The 14,969-nt window shown below is 43.9% G+C and overlaps 1 protein-coding gene across 1 annotated transcript; it reads left to right on the forward strand.

Annotated features, from left to right (window-relative positions):
• The first annotated feature begins 1,899 nt into the window (after positions 1-1,899).
• Positions 1,900-11,812, forward strand: IBA57 (iron-sulfur cluster assembly factor IBA57). The gene is made up of 3 exons (XM_083704299.1): positions 1,900-2,353; positions 5,350-5,696; positions 8,915-11,812. The coding sequence occupies exons 1-3, from the start codon at positions 2,052-2,054 to the stop codon at positions 9,307-9,309; spliced, it is 1,044 nt and encodes a 347-aa protein (XP_083560425.1). The 5' UTR covers positions 1,900-2,051; the 3' UTR covers positions 9,310-11,812.
• Positions 11,813-14,969: the final 3,157 nt, after the last annotated feature.

The following is a 14,969-nucleotide window of genomic DNA, read 5'->3' on the forward strand; positions in this document are numbered from 1 at the left end:
GTTCAATCCATGGCATGTACAGCTGGGAATGCCGCCTGCCTGACACACAGAGGAGCTGCTGCCAATCAATGCTGATGAAATTAGGCTTTATTTCATCCGAGTCAAAGACCCAGTTTTGCATCACCCCCCATGCACATTTACGTATCTACACACACATACACAGGCTTGGGGCCACAATGGAGCATTTGTACCCTGGTCTTCAGCCAAAAAGGCTGCCCGAGTAACTTACAATACAGTCAAAACAAGACAGTCCCTATATGAAGGCTAGCAATCTAAAAAGAAAATGCAAGACATCTTCTTCTTCTTCGGCGATCCCTCGTAGCCAAGTATGATTGTCTTCCATAAACACGGTTTTAACAATGAGTCCATAAGTGACTGTGGAGGCGAACTCTGGATCCACACGTCCTTCCACAGTGGGAACATTGGTTTCTGGGTGGGAGTTGATCACGGTGTGGATTTGCCAAGCGTGCCTTCCTCTTAGCACTTTTCTCCCTTGCGTCCTGAGTTCGAGTGTCTTCAAAGCCCATGATGGCAAGAAGAGGAAAACTCAGGGCAACCAGTTTCTAAACAATTGTTTCTTTAATGGCCAGCTGGAACAATTCAGGGGCAGAAGGTGCCTGCCCTTTTATCTTCTCCCACTGAGGCAGTCTGATGGAATGGCTGCCCCTCAGATGAGAGGTGAGGGAGAGGGGGCCTGGTGGGGCTGGCCTGTCACAGCAGAACTGTTGGCCATCTCATTTTACATTTAGCTGAGATTTCTGCATCACAGGGGGTTGGATTAGATGACCCTTGCGTCCCTTCCAACTCTAAAATTCTATGCCAGAGATTTCATACTGCATGCTAGATACTTGTACGCTGCACATTATCCAAGCAACAATAAACAAATCTTCTGAAATAATTAAACTTAGGAAGCATATTATAAGAGAATCAAGCATGGCTCAGGGCAGCTTTCAGTAGGACTGTCCAAGTAATAATGACTCAGATAGCAATACAGTGGTACCTCGGGTTACATACGCTTCAGGTTACAGACCCCGCTAACCCAGAAATAGTGCTTCAGGTTAAGAACTTTGCTTCAGGATAAGAACAGAAATCAGGCTCCGGTGGCACAGCAGCAGCAGGAGGCCCCATTAGTTAAAGTGGTGCTTCAGGTTAAGAACAGTTTCAGGTTAAGTACGGGCCTCTGGAACGAATTACCGGTAAGTACTTAACCTGAGGTACCACTGTATGCTGTGTAATTTGGACCTATCACTGTAGGAATAGAGAATAAAGTGTCTGAGTACAGCGCTTCATTGATTCCCTGTGGAGACAGACCAGCAGATTGAATAGGGTGTGGAATTAGTGCACATACAGGTACAGGGAAACGTTCCCCAAATGGTTGCGACCAATCCGCTTGCAGTCCTATGCATGCTTACTTGGGAGTAACGCCATCTCACTCAGTGGGAAAGGTTTGCTTCCCTGGAGGTGCAGAGAGACCTTAGGACAGGGGTCAGCAAACTTTTTCAGTCCACTGTCCCTCAGACCTTGTGGGGGGCTGGAATATATTTTGGGGAAAAATATGAACGAATTCCTATGCCCCACCAATAACCCAGAGATGCATTTTAAATAAAAACACACATTCTACTCATGTAAAAACACCAGGCAGACCCCACAAATAACCCAGAGATGCATTTTAAATAAAAGGGCACATTCCACTCATATAAAAACATGCTGTTTCCCGCACCGTCCGCGGGCCGGATCTAGAAAGATCTGGCCCCCGGGCTCTAGTTTGCCTACAAATGGAGCACATGCAGCACAATATTGTAGCAGCAGCAGCAGCAGCAGCGCTTTGGCCAATGGGAGGCGGGGTTTGAAGCGACAGCCCCGCCCCCTCTCGGTGCTGCGCTCCACGCTGCAGTAACAAGGAACGGCCAGGAGGGTGCGCCCAAGGCAGCAAAGGAGGCCTGTGCGCCTGCGCACTCGGCCTCGCTTCCCGCCCTCAGACTCTCCGCCACACACAATATGGCGGTAGGGAGGCCGGCGCCTCTACCCTCGGCACTTTTCCTCAGGCCGCCATGCTGGTGAGGGCGTGCGCAGCGCTGCGGAGGGGCCTCCCTGGCAGGCTGCGCTTCGGCAGCGAAGGAAGGAGGCTGAGCGGCGGACGAGGTGAGGAAGCGACCGCCGGCTGCTTTCCGCTGAGCCGCGCCCTGCTCCGTTTCCAAGGCCCGGAGGCGGTGACCTTCCTCCAGGGCTTGCTGACCAATGACGTGACGCGTTTGGCGGCGGCGGAGGGCGGGGCTGCGGACGCGCCTCGCGCCATCTACGCGCATGCCCTCAACGTCCAGGGGAGGTGCCTCTATGACGTCATTCTGTACAGGTCAGTCGACGCATTCCCTGCTTTGCATCTGCCTGGGTGCATGAGTGAATGCAAAGTAGGGGACGCGATTTTCTAGCCCCTCATAGGCATAATAATTGCTGCTGTGTATTTTTATTTTTATTTATAATAAAAATTAGTGTTGTTGTTTTAATTTTTTTATTATTATTATAATAGTTATAAATTTATATACGGCCCTTAATCCGAAAATCACAGGTTCGGTTTACAGTATACAGTGGTGCCTCGAAAGACGAAAATAATTTGTTCCGCGAGTCTCTTCGTCTTGCTTTTTTTTGTCTTGCGAAGCACCCTCATTAGCAGATTAGCGCTATTAGCGGTGCTAAGCGGCTTAGCGGCTATTAGCGGCTTAGAAAAAGGGGAGAAAGCGAAAAGACTCGCAAGACGAAAACGTCTTGCGAAGCAAGCCCATAGGGAAATTCGTCTTGCCAAGCGCCTCGAAAAACGGAAAACCCTTTCGTCTAGCGGGTTTTTCGTCTTGCGAGGCATTCGTCTTGCGGGGCACCACTGTATTTAAAAAAGATGCATAAAATAGCAACAACGGTATAGTATTATTTTATGCAGTATGAAAAAAATGCCTTCAGCAGTGCAGATATTTGTCATTTTTTAGTCAGGAACAGTTATTGCAAAGGCTGATGAATGCTTCTTCTTTGGTGATCACTCGTGGAAGAGTAAGATTGTCTTCCAAAAACACATTTTTAACAATCTGTCCGTAAGTGACTGTGGAGGCCAATTCTTAACCCCACTTTCCTGTGAGCAAGCCCAATTGAATTCAGTAGAACTTACTTCTGAATAGATATGGTTAAGATTGTGCTGACATAGGCAACAAACAAGAAGAAACTATTGAAGTGTAGCAGATTGCCAAACATTATCATTGTCATCTTAATTCATCATTAGCACTTTGTAGCTCTGATTTCAGCCCAACCAAGGAAAGCTTGTTTCTTGCTTCTTAAAACTTTTACATCATCAAACCTTTATTGGCATCACATACAAACATTCAGAATGAATAGGCCAGTGCGATCTCATCACCATTTCAACAGTACAGTCATTTGCCAAAGGGAAGAAGAGGCGAGCAATCTATTTCATCTCTGTGGGTCTCCAGCAAGGGCAGAATCCTGTAGCATAGTTCAGCGACAAAAAAATCAAATAGAGGAACTTAGCTACTGTCTTGGTGAGATCCTGGTCTCTCCCCTGTAATAAGAAGCATATGACCTCTGTCTCTGGTTTCCATGTTGGAATACATAGATGGTCTAGAAATTGTTGGTGGAGATCATACATTTTACATTTAAGGGCCATGTGAGCTAGAGTTTCCACCAGGTGGGCATCGCATGGGCAGAGCCTATCTCCTTCTGCCATACCCTCAAACCTACCCCAAAGGAGGTTAGAAGGATTAGAATTTAACCTAGCCAGCGAAAAAGCCCTTAATGGTAAATAATTAAGGTTAAGGGAGCTGGGCATGTTTGGCCTGGAGAAGAGGAGGTTAAGGGGTGATATGATAGCCATGTTCAAATATATAAAAGGATGTCACATAGAGGAGGGAGAAAGGTTGTTTTCTGCTGCTCCAGAGAAGCGGACACGGAGCAATGGTTCCAAACTACAAGAAAGAAGATTCCACCTAAACATTAGGAAGAACTTCCTGACAGTAAGAGCTGTTTGACAGTGGAATTTGCTGCCAAGGAGTGTGGTGGAGTCTCCTTCTTGGGAGGTCTTTAAGCAGAGGCTTGACAACCATATGTCAGGAGTGCTCTGATGTTGTTTCCTGCTTGGCAGGGGGTTGGACTCGATGGCCCTTGTGGTCTCTTCCAACTCTATGATTCTATTATTCTAAATTCCTGCACCCAAGAGAGTCGAAAATAAAGAGGGGAACATGTTTTCTCCGCAGCTGAGATTAGTTCCTGGCGATTTATGTCCCACAGCCTAGTTTTTAACATGGCCTTGGCGATTGGGAAATCCACAGCACCCAGGAGATCCCTGAAAGCCCAAGTCGCCGTTTCTTTGTTCAAAACAGTTGTAGCCCTGGGGAAGGGAAGGAGTCTGACAGAACTTCACTAAGTAAAGTATCTTTGTCTGCTGAAAAACAAATGTTTAGACAGCATAAAAGAAAACTCGTCCAGGCAACTGTCTCTAGCTTATGTTGGCCTCCCTCTAAACACAGGGCTGCATAAGGTACGCAGCGTGGGACAGCGAAAGTCTACAGACAGCCTCCTGGATCAGGGCACTAGCCCATCTAGTCCAGCATGCGGTTCTCACAGTGGCCAAGCAGATTCCTGTGGGAAACCAGGGAACAGAATATGAACACAGGAGCAGTCTCTTTTCCCATAGTGTCCAGCAACTGGTATTCGGAAACATTTCTGCCTCCAGGCAGAGCAATAGCCATCATGGCTAGTAGCCATTAAGAGCTCTCTCCTCCATGAGTTTGTCTAATCTTCTTTTAAAACCATCCATGTTGGTGAATTCCACCCGTATTTACTCAGAGGTACAGTGGTGCCTCGCAAGACGAAAAGAATCCGTTCCGCGATTCTCTTCGTCTAGCGGTGTTTTCATCTTGCGAAGCAAGCCCATTGACGGCTTAGCGGATTAGCGCTATTAGCGGCTTTTAGCTGCTTATCAGCTTAGCAGATCAGCTGATAAGCGGGTTAGCGGCTTTGAAAAAGGGGGGGCAGGGAAAAAAAACCTGCAGGAAGCAAGCCCATAGGGAAATTCGTTTTGCGAAGCGCCTCCAAAACGGAAAACCCTTTCGTCTAGCGGGTTTTCCGTCTTGCGAGGCGTTCGTCTTGTGGGGCACCACTGTACTTAGTAAGCATCTATAGGTGCAGCCTTAATTTGCTTTGTTTTCTGCCACCGGAAACAATCTGGCACAATATAAGGAAGAAGAGCTTTATAAAGTTTGAGGTTCTTTGCAGCAAAGGAAAGGGAGAGGACTGGGATCAAGTCTTCCTATTAACGACTCTGGTTTTCTCCTGATCTTGGCTCTTTTTCAGAATTCACAAAAGCCAGCAAGAAGAGCCTCACATCCTGTTGGAGTGTGATGCCGGCGTCTTGGAGTCCCTTCAAAAGCATTTGAAACTGTATAAAATCCGGAGGAAAGTAAACATCACCCCCTGCCTTGACCTCTCCTTGTGGGCTGTCATCCCAAAGGAACTGTCTCAGGAGGGGGCTTGTAAACTCCAACAGTGTGCCGACAAAGCAGTGGTTGCAACGCCTGACCCCAGAGTGGGTGTTATGGGTTGGAGGCTGATAACCAGCAAAGGCACAGAACCACTGGAGGTTGTTCCTGGATGCCAGATTGGGAACGTTAAGGATTATCATAGGCACAGGTATAAACAAGGTAAAACTGCCCCCATCTTTGAACAGCTGTTCTGGAAGCAGAGGTTTGGCTTTATGTAGACATTGCACAATGATAACTAAACACATGAAGGTTTGCAGAATTAACACTTAGCGCATCAATTGAATGATTATGGTATTTATTATTGTATTCATTAAGTTTATATCTTTTTTTTAAAAAATAATAATATTTATTCAAATTTTAAAAATTAGAAAAAGAAAATTAGAAAAAAAGAAAAAAAGAAAAATAGAAAAAATACAGAAAAAATACAGTTAGAAAGAACAACAACAGCTCAAACCTTTACATAACTTTCTTTCCTTTGCTTATTTCCTTGACCTCCTCACACCTCCCTTTTTTGTATTCTAGTTCAATTAGATATTTCAGCAAATCCTTTCCAGCTTTGTTTTTATCCTAATCATTTATCTTAATATACTGTAATTTTACATTCTCGTCTTTCACCAATTAAAAAAAATAAATTTTTACCTAATCCTTTATATCATTTCTGCTAAAACCACATTACTTCATTCCAACATCCTTCTAACATTCCTTAATTTTACAATGTTTCTGTAAATAAACTTTAATTTTTTTCCCAATCTTCTTCCACCAACATTAGGTTTATATCTTGCCCCTTCTCCCAAAGGAGTCCAAGGGCAGCAAGCATATAATAAAGCAATAATAACACCTTCAAAACATCAGTTCGGATACTGATGCCACTTCCCATTCAAGTGAATCTCAAAGCAACCTACAAACAATAAGTTACATGATGGGAGCTGTAGTCGAAAACATTAGGAGGGTATCATGTTGGGGAAGGCTGATATATATTATGAAAGGCTTTCTCCACATTGCCAACCCTGTAATGGGCATAGAGAGAACCATACCAAATCTGATTTTAAGTTTTGTTTTATAAATTGCAACATAATATGACCACCGGGCTGTGGCTTTTCCCCACTAAGTTGTAAAAATAGTTTGTTGGTGGGAATGGCTACATGCCTATAGGATGAAACAAAACCTAAGGACTCAACTTTCCTGAACATTACAGTGGTGCCTCGCAAGACGAAAAGAATCCCTTCCGCGAGTCTCTTCGTCTTGCGGTTTTTTCGTCTTGCGAAGCAAGCCCATTAGCGGATTAGCGCTATTAACGGCTTAGTGGGCTTAGCGGATCAGCTGATAAGCGGTTTAGCGGATCAGCTGTTTAGCGGCTTAGCGGATCAGCTGATAAGCGGCTTAGTGGCTTGGGGAAAAGGGGGGGGGGAGGAAAAAAACCCTGCAGGAACTCGCAAGACATTTTCGTCTTGCAAAGCAAGCCCATAGGAAATTCGTTTTGCGAAGCACCTCCAAAACGGAAAACCCTTTTGTCTAGTGGGTTTTCCTTCTTGCGAGGCATTCGTCTTGCGGGGCACCACTGTATTTAAAGTGACATTCATCAGCTATCCACCTTGTGAATGGAATGTTTGTAAACAATTAAGCTGACATTGAGACTGACGCTTGAGTGTGGGGTAGTGGTGACAGCTTGCTAAATTTGGATCCGATTTGTTCTTACCCTGGCCCATATAGAATTTAATGTAAATTGTGTGAACCTCCTTGGTGGTGATCTGCTGGTATTTGTGCACAATTTCCATAATCGCCAGTTCTCCAAAACATAATTTTAAAAAAAGAATTGTGAGTCTCTGGATTCAAAGGAAACACAGCTTCATTCATGACCTCATGTACTTTCCAAATAAACACATTATTTTGGAAATAATCACTATCATGGCATAAATGTGAACAAAAGACAATTTAGCTATTTCTTCAGCTGTTATTCTGGAGGGCGTGGTGTCCCTCAGTACTGGTTCACACAGAACAGAAGTATCTTCGCCATGAAGGAGGACCATGTTCAGTGAAGCCATGGATGCTTTAGCTGAGATTCCTGCATTGCAGGGGGTTGGACTAGAGCAGGCACCCCCCAACTCAGCCCTCCAGATGCTTTGGGACTACAATTCCCACCATCCCTGACCACTGGTCCTGTTAGCTAGGGATGATGGGAGTTGTAGTCCCAAAAACATCTGGAGGGCCGAGTTTGGGGATGCCTGGACTAGAGGACCCTTTTGAGTCCCTTCCAGTTCTATGATTCTATGTCCCAGAAAAGATCTGCTTTTCTGGCAAACAGAGAAATTGTTGGAAAGGCCTGAAGGGAGTTCGGTAACATTCTCATGAACAAGCAGTTCTGAAGTTGGGAAGGTACAGTGGTGCCTCGCAAGACGAAATTAATTCGTTCCGCAAGTCTTTTCGTCTTGCGAGTTTTTCGTCTTGCGAAGCACGGTTTCCCATAGGAATGCATTGAAAATCAATCAATGCGTTCCTATGGAAACCGCCTTCAGACCAGGTCCGGGGACAGTCTGTCCCCTGACCTCTTCTGAAGGCCGGCGGGGGGCGAAAGTCTTTGCTTCCCCCCGCCTGCCTTCCCGGGGCAGCGGAGACTTCTCCGCTGTCCCAGGGCGATCTTAAAATGCTGGCGGGCAGCAGCGAAGCCTTAGGACAGGTCCGGGAACAGAGGAGAAGGCGTGCTGCGTTTCCCCGCTGTCCCCAGAGATTTCCCTATGGGCTTTCGTCTTGCGAAGCAAGCCCATAGGGAAATTCGTCTTGCGAAGCCGCTAAAAATTGGAAAACCCTTTCGTCTTGCGGGTTTTTCGTTTAGCGAGGCATTCGTCTTGCGGGGCACCACTGTATATGTTCTTCTTTTAATAAAGACCTGTATTCATTTTCTCTATTGTGTAGTTCATTCTAATTTCCTGTCCCAGTCTTCCCTAAGTTGCTGATCTTCTACTTTACAAGCTTCCAATAAACATTCCACATTTGGGAAGGCTGAAGCACTCAAAGCAGATGGGCCATCAAGAGATAACAACAGGTTGTAATTGAAAATACTGCCGTTCAGTACTCACTGGTAAATAGTATCCAGCCCACAATAGGATCATACCTACAGTGACTGGCAGAGGAAGTGATAGTAACCTAAGGACAAGCATTGTTAGAAATCTGTTGTGTGTAGAACCAGTTGAGAATCAGTGCAGGTGCCAGAACGAAGGTGCTGTTCCCACTGACTTATCGTCTTTAGGAATTGGATCATAATGTTTTACCCCATAATCCACTTAGCTACTCACCAGTAGCAGCACCAAGTGCCATTCAAACTCCTACTCAAGGTATGAGTGTTGTTCAACACTTACCTCTTTATTTTCTCCCTTTTCCAGGTGTCCCAGAAGGAATTAAAGACCTCCCTTCTGGAATAGCCCTCCCTTTGGAATCCAACTTGACTTACATGAATGGCATCAGTTTTACCAAAGGCTGTTACATCGGCCAGGAGTTAACAGCTAGGACCCATCATATGGGTGTCATCCGTAAACGCCTTTTGCCCATACAGCTTTCAACTCCCATGTCTTCCGAGAGCATCCCTGAAGGAACTGAAATTGTATTGGAATCAGGAAAGCCGGCCGGAAAGTACCGTGCTGGAGTAGATGAACTTGGAATGGCATTACTGCGGTTGGCTAACATAAATGAACCGCTGCATCTAAAAATATCAGGAGATTCGCATGTGAGAGTCACTGCCTCCATCCCAAAATGGTGGCCCAAGCCTGCCAATAAGTAGAGGAGCTTTGCGCTGCGGATCCTCTGCTTTGTGTCTTGAAGATGCCCAAAGAGCTTACATACAGTTCATCCAGAATTATGGTGTTTCCTTTTCACGATGGATCAATTCATGTTACACAGCTTAATTCATTTCAGTGTAGCTTGTCAAGGAGGGCTTCCTGGCCAGTTGCACTCATTTTTTACATTGGTCAGCAGGGAAGACTAAAGTAAGTTTGCATTGGCTCTATTAGGTTTCCTATTAGGACTATATATATATTTTTCTAAATTAGCCAAACAACCTTCACTTTTATCCATGCCTTCCTTCCAGAAAGGTTCTGTACAATATGTGAAAGTGGAACTGAGTTCTTAAAACCCCAGGCCACTTTTACCAAAAAGAAAAAAGTTTATATTAAGGTTTTTCATGTTACAAAGCAAACGGATAAACAGGGAACGTTGCTAAAACCTCGATTCACATGTTAGCCTCCTAAAGTAGTACCACATTTACGGAAGCTTCTGTCTACTTGTGCTGGCTTCCCATTGCAACAGCCAGCGTACAGATTTGCACGTGGAGAGTGTATTTCAAAGCTGTGCCTTGCTCCAGCTCCAAGCAAGCTGAGAATCCCTGCCCTTGGTGGTGATTCACCCTCAGAACAGTCACAACTTCCTAGTCAAAAGAAAAAGAAATGATTGAACAGCTCTTTGGGTTTCTCTCTTGCAGCAGCTGCTCTTGCTGCAGTTGGAAGAGGTCTGAGATGGGGAAGTTGCTGATGGAGAAAAAAACGTGTGCAGTATGATTAATAGTGATTTATTATTTAATTAGAGTGATGAGAAGTGTGCTGTAGCTACGGAGAGATTTCTGAATGGTGCCATTACTACTTTGGGCAACACTGGATTGTTTCCAATCATCAAACTTGGAGCAGACCTATTGAAGTGAATGGTCATGATTCACTTGGGTCCATTAATCTCAGTGGGTATGCTATAAGCATAACTAATGTTGGATACAACCCAGTGTTTTTACAGAACTGCACAGCAGCTTTTGGGGTGTGATAAAAGTATTTATTATAATTTATCAATATAAAAAATGTAACAATGTATGACATAAGGAATTATATTAATCTATGATATACGGAATAACATTAAAGAGAATAACTGTTGCCACCGTGAAAATCCCAACAGTGAAGCGCTGTGTAATTTTCTTCTACAAACATGTTTCTGTTTATCACTAGGGTTGCAAATACTTTAAAATTAGAATTCATTGACTGCTGGTTTATTCTCCGCAGCCCGTTGCTGCTGTTAATTAGAGGAAACAAATGTTGGTTTAAATTTACAGAACTCTAGTTGCAGCTCATAAAACCCTACCAAAATTGTGGATTTGCTTTTCAAATAAGAAGTTCAAAGATGTTGAATCAGAGTCCTATTGCATAATTTGCCTTTGTGGTTAGTTAGGAGGGGGAAAGGATTTAAGCCACTTTAGAAAAAAATTCAATTTAAGATATAAAATCGCAGAGACACTTCCACAACTTTTAATGCTTGTGCAATACCTTTCATGCACAAGTTAGGTGGTGGTGTGTTGTTCCATAGAGGTGCATGCAACTATGGAAACTTCTGGGGCGCTGGGAAAGAGTGTGTTCACCAGATATCACAGGAGCCAATGAATGTGACATCAAGTGCCGAGAAGCCTCCAGGTGACTATAGCAGCTAGCATTTGATAGTTGCTGCAGCTACCTAAAAACCCTTACCCTCGCTTATCTGGTAGCTTTTGGCTCCTGCTTGAAACAAGCATGATGGTATGTGAGAAGATGTGTTCAATATGGCATAAATACCCAAATACCTAGATTCTAATTTTAAGCCTCAGGCTGGCCTACAAGTTGTAGGTCACTTTTTAAAGGAATCTGTTCATAATTCTCATTCAATAGATGGTGCTTGTTCTGCAATAGATAGGGATGGTGTGACTTACCTGCCAAGCCCCTGCCTTGGTCTCTGCCAATGAACCTTTCTTAGCTACATCCGTGACTATTTAGCCATCCTATCTCCTTTCAGTATGGCATCTTAACAATGGTCATTTCATGTTCAATCCACATGATGCTATCATATTTGTTAACCTGAGAAAATAATGGCAGCTTGAATTGGAGCATTGCTGGCATAGAATTTCCCCTTTGCCACAAGCTGATGGATGAGGCCGATCAGAGCATGGGAACTGGGTTACCCTGTTCAAGGAGAGTGCATCTGAGCCAGCGCTTTTGGAAATACGACTCAGGGTTTTAAGCAGAATTATGCAATATATGTCTGTAGGAATAAAGTTGCTCTTTAAAAGGGCCAAGTCTTAACAAACTGACAGGAACATCTGTGCATAAAGCACTTCCATTCTGCTGTGAACTATTGCTATAAAATGTAAGTGCCAGTGAAAATAGTTGAGTCATATACTTGACTGTCGGGGGTTCCAAAATTCCTGTAGTAGGGGGGTCATACTAGATATTATTTTCAACTTTACAATTCTTTGATTAAATGCTCTACATGTCAATTAATGCTGTCTGGTCTTTTGTAATTCAGCTTTTATGTTTAGCCTGCACTTCAGCTATGTAGACCGGTGGCTTTCAATCACTACTTCCAGCTTTGTGTTTATTTACTGTATCTCTGCCAACCTACTCAGAGCAGTTAAAATAACATTACTCGATCCATATTGTACTTGAAACAGCTTCATCAAATAGTAGGTGTAGAAGCGGCAGTTTGCTTCACTTCCAACAGTCCCGGAAGTCAGAAAATCTGCCCTCTCAGGAAAACTATAAGGGCAGCTCCACCAATGGTGTAGCAAAAAAATATTCTTGCACCTTTAAGAAACATGTTTATTGTGGTATGAGCTTTTTGTGAGCAAGAGGCCATGAAAGTTTGTGCCACTGTTGTAAGCCAAAAATGACTTATCTCCTGAGTTTATGCCAACCCAGAAGCTTGAGGAGTTGAGTCCAATGCTTATTGCAAAGCAATAGGTTACAGTCGAATCATTCCGCAGAACTGCAACCACACCCAATGGTTTAAGCAATGGTTTTTATAAAGTTTCAAACAAAGGATTCCAGTTTTCACCAGTCATGTACATCATGACTTCATTTTATGTTTAATACACATGTGCAATAAGCACTGGCAATTTTGCTGATTCGGTGTGGTTTCTCACAGTGATCTGTTACATTGTGTTAGCATGCATGTTGGGAACCTGTGTTACGTGTAGCCATTTGCACCATGTAGCAATTTATGTTCCTGCTTTGAGCTGCATCTTTGTGATTCACATATTAGCTGTAAAGTGGTACCTCGGGTTACAAACTCCTGGGGTTACAGACACTTCAGGTTACAGACTCCCCTGTAACCTGACACGCGTGTGGTGGGTCCATGGAGCAAGCCTTTCTATTTGACCAGGGTGGAGAGCAGAATGACAAATGGTCCTCTCCACCTTGGCCGAAGAGAATTAATGCAACTGGGGACAGAGCTTCTGGAACGGCAGCCGCAAGTCAACACTCTGAAGGAGATTTCCACTCACTCGCTGGTCAAATCAGGCGGAGGAGATTATGCTCACGAGAAGGTCCACGTTATTGGGAAGAAACTGAAGCAGCTTCTGGAAAGTGTCTCAAGTGATTTAAAGGTCTCACATGGAATAATAATAATAATAATAATAATAATAATAATAATAATAATAATTTATTTATATCCCGCCCATCTGGCTGAGTTTCCCCAGCCACTCTGGGCGGCTCCCAATCGAGTGTTAAAAACAATACAGCATTAAATATTAAAAACTTCCCTAAACGTGGCTGCCTTCAGATGTCTTTTAAAGACAAGATAGCTACTTATTTCCTTCCCATCTGATGGGAGGGCGTTCCACAGGGCGGGCGCCACTACCGAGAAGGCCCCCTGTCTGGTTCCCTGTAACCTCACTTCTCGCAATGAGGGAACCGCCAGAAGGCACTCGGCGCTGGATCTCTGTGTCTGGAAAGCCAGACACAAGTGCATTTCTGCAGGATGTGAACAAACTGGACTCGGCAGGCTGTCCTCAGCGACCAAAGAAACCTTGCACATATAAAAACAAGGCTGGTGGAAGGAACACCTTGGAGCCAAAGTGGCATTGATATTAGAGGGCAAGTCAGGGGTAGTGCCAGCCCAGCTGCTCCCAAGACCTGTGGCTTCCTGCCCCGTGTACTGTGAATGGCGTTCTCTCTTCAGTTACTCTTTCTTCTCCTCCTGCTTTTGGCCACCCTGCCTCCTTTTTTTGGAGGAAGATTACAGCTGTGCATACTGCAACAACTTTGCCCGGTCTTTCCACCCGGTGCTGCAATTTGTCAATGGGCCTCCTCTATGCAAGAATGTTTTTAGCAGGTGCTGAAAAAAGCGCAGTGAAGGCAAGCTGCTTGATCTCAATAGGCAGGGCGTTCCAAAGTGTAGGCGCTGCCACATTAAACAACTTGAGTTATTACAAATGCTAGAAAGTTTTTTTAAAAAGAAAAGGAATCTGGGGATTATGGTTCATGAGGGAGTCTGCAAGCTCTGTGAACACCAATGATATAATTGATATATTCATATGTGCACAAATGTCTTACAATTTAAATTTTTTAATTTTTCATTAATATCTCTGCTCTGCACTCCCCCTCAAAAAAACTTCAATGAGTGTTTTTACTTAAAAGTATCACATGCAAACAAGCCTTGTGATACTTCAGTTTCCACCCAGTTGCTACTTTTGGAAGTTTCCTTCCTCACCATCCCTTTCTCCATCTTAACATTCCACAAAATAACAACCTTGGTTGTTTCTCTATTTCTTCTATTTATTTGTTTTTCATTTTGTTATGTACTGAGTTGAATAGGATCCAGAATGCAGCAGTCTGATTGGCCCTAGAACAATAGGATCCAGAATGCAGCAGTCTGATTGGCCCTAGAATAGGATTCAGAATGCAGCAGTCTGATCGGCCCTAGAAAAATAGGATCCAGAATGCAGCAGTCAGATTGGTCCTAGAACAATAGGATCCAGAATGCAGCAGTCTGATTGGCCCTAGAACAATAGGATCCAGAATGCAGCAGTCAGATTGGTCCTAGAACAATAGGATCCAGAATGCAGCAGTCTGATTGGCCCTAGAACAATAGGATCCAGAATGCAGCAGTCTGATTGGCCCTAGAACAATAGGATCCAGAATGCAGCAGTCTGATTGATCCTAGAACAATAGGATCCAGGAGCCACCCAATCCAGCTCTAGGTGGAAGTGAATCCGCAACCTGATTGGCCTACAGGTGAATCCCGGAATTAGCCAATCACGTGGGGCCCATTGTGTAAATAATGTATATAAAGCAGACATTCTGGGGGAACTTTCCTTCCTCACTACTATGAGATGAATAAAGAGCATGAAATCCACTCTGGACTCTGAGTATATTTCACATTTTGATTTGGTTTCAATTTGAAATAGAAAGGGCAGGTGGAATAAGATAAGAGAATTATTATTATTATTATTTTATACCTCGCTCCCTCCTCCCCGGACAGGACTCAAGAGGGCATACATATAAAAATAAGAACCGCTAAAACTTTTTCTTTTTAAATTAAAAAACCATCATTCAAAACAATTGAACATTCATAGAAATAAGACTATATAAATGTATAGTCTTATATCACTGTATATTAATTGATATAAATCAATTAAAACCATTTGAATAGCTACAA

This window comes from Podarcis gaigeae, assembly GCF_964106915.1.
Source record: "Podarcis gaigeae genome assembly, chromosome: 12".
Classification (NCBI taxonomy): domain Eukaryota; kingdom Metazoa; phylum Chordata; class Lepidosauria; order Squamata; family Lacertidae; genus Podarcis; species Podarcis gaigeae.

Coding starts and splice junctions, on each gene's coding strand:
- IBA57 (XM_083704299.1), top strand. CDS start 2,052: ATGCTGGTGAGGGCGTGCGCAGCGCTGCGGAGGGGCCTCCCTGGCAGG. Junction 2,354..5,349: donor TATGACGTCATTCTGTACAG/GTCAGTCGACGC, acceptor GCTCTTTTTCAG/AATTCACAAAAGCCAGCAAG. Junction 5,697..8,914: donor TAGGCACAGGTATAAACAAG/GTAAAACTGCCC, acceptor TCCCTTTTCCAG/GTGTCCCAGAAGGAATTAAA.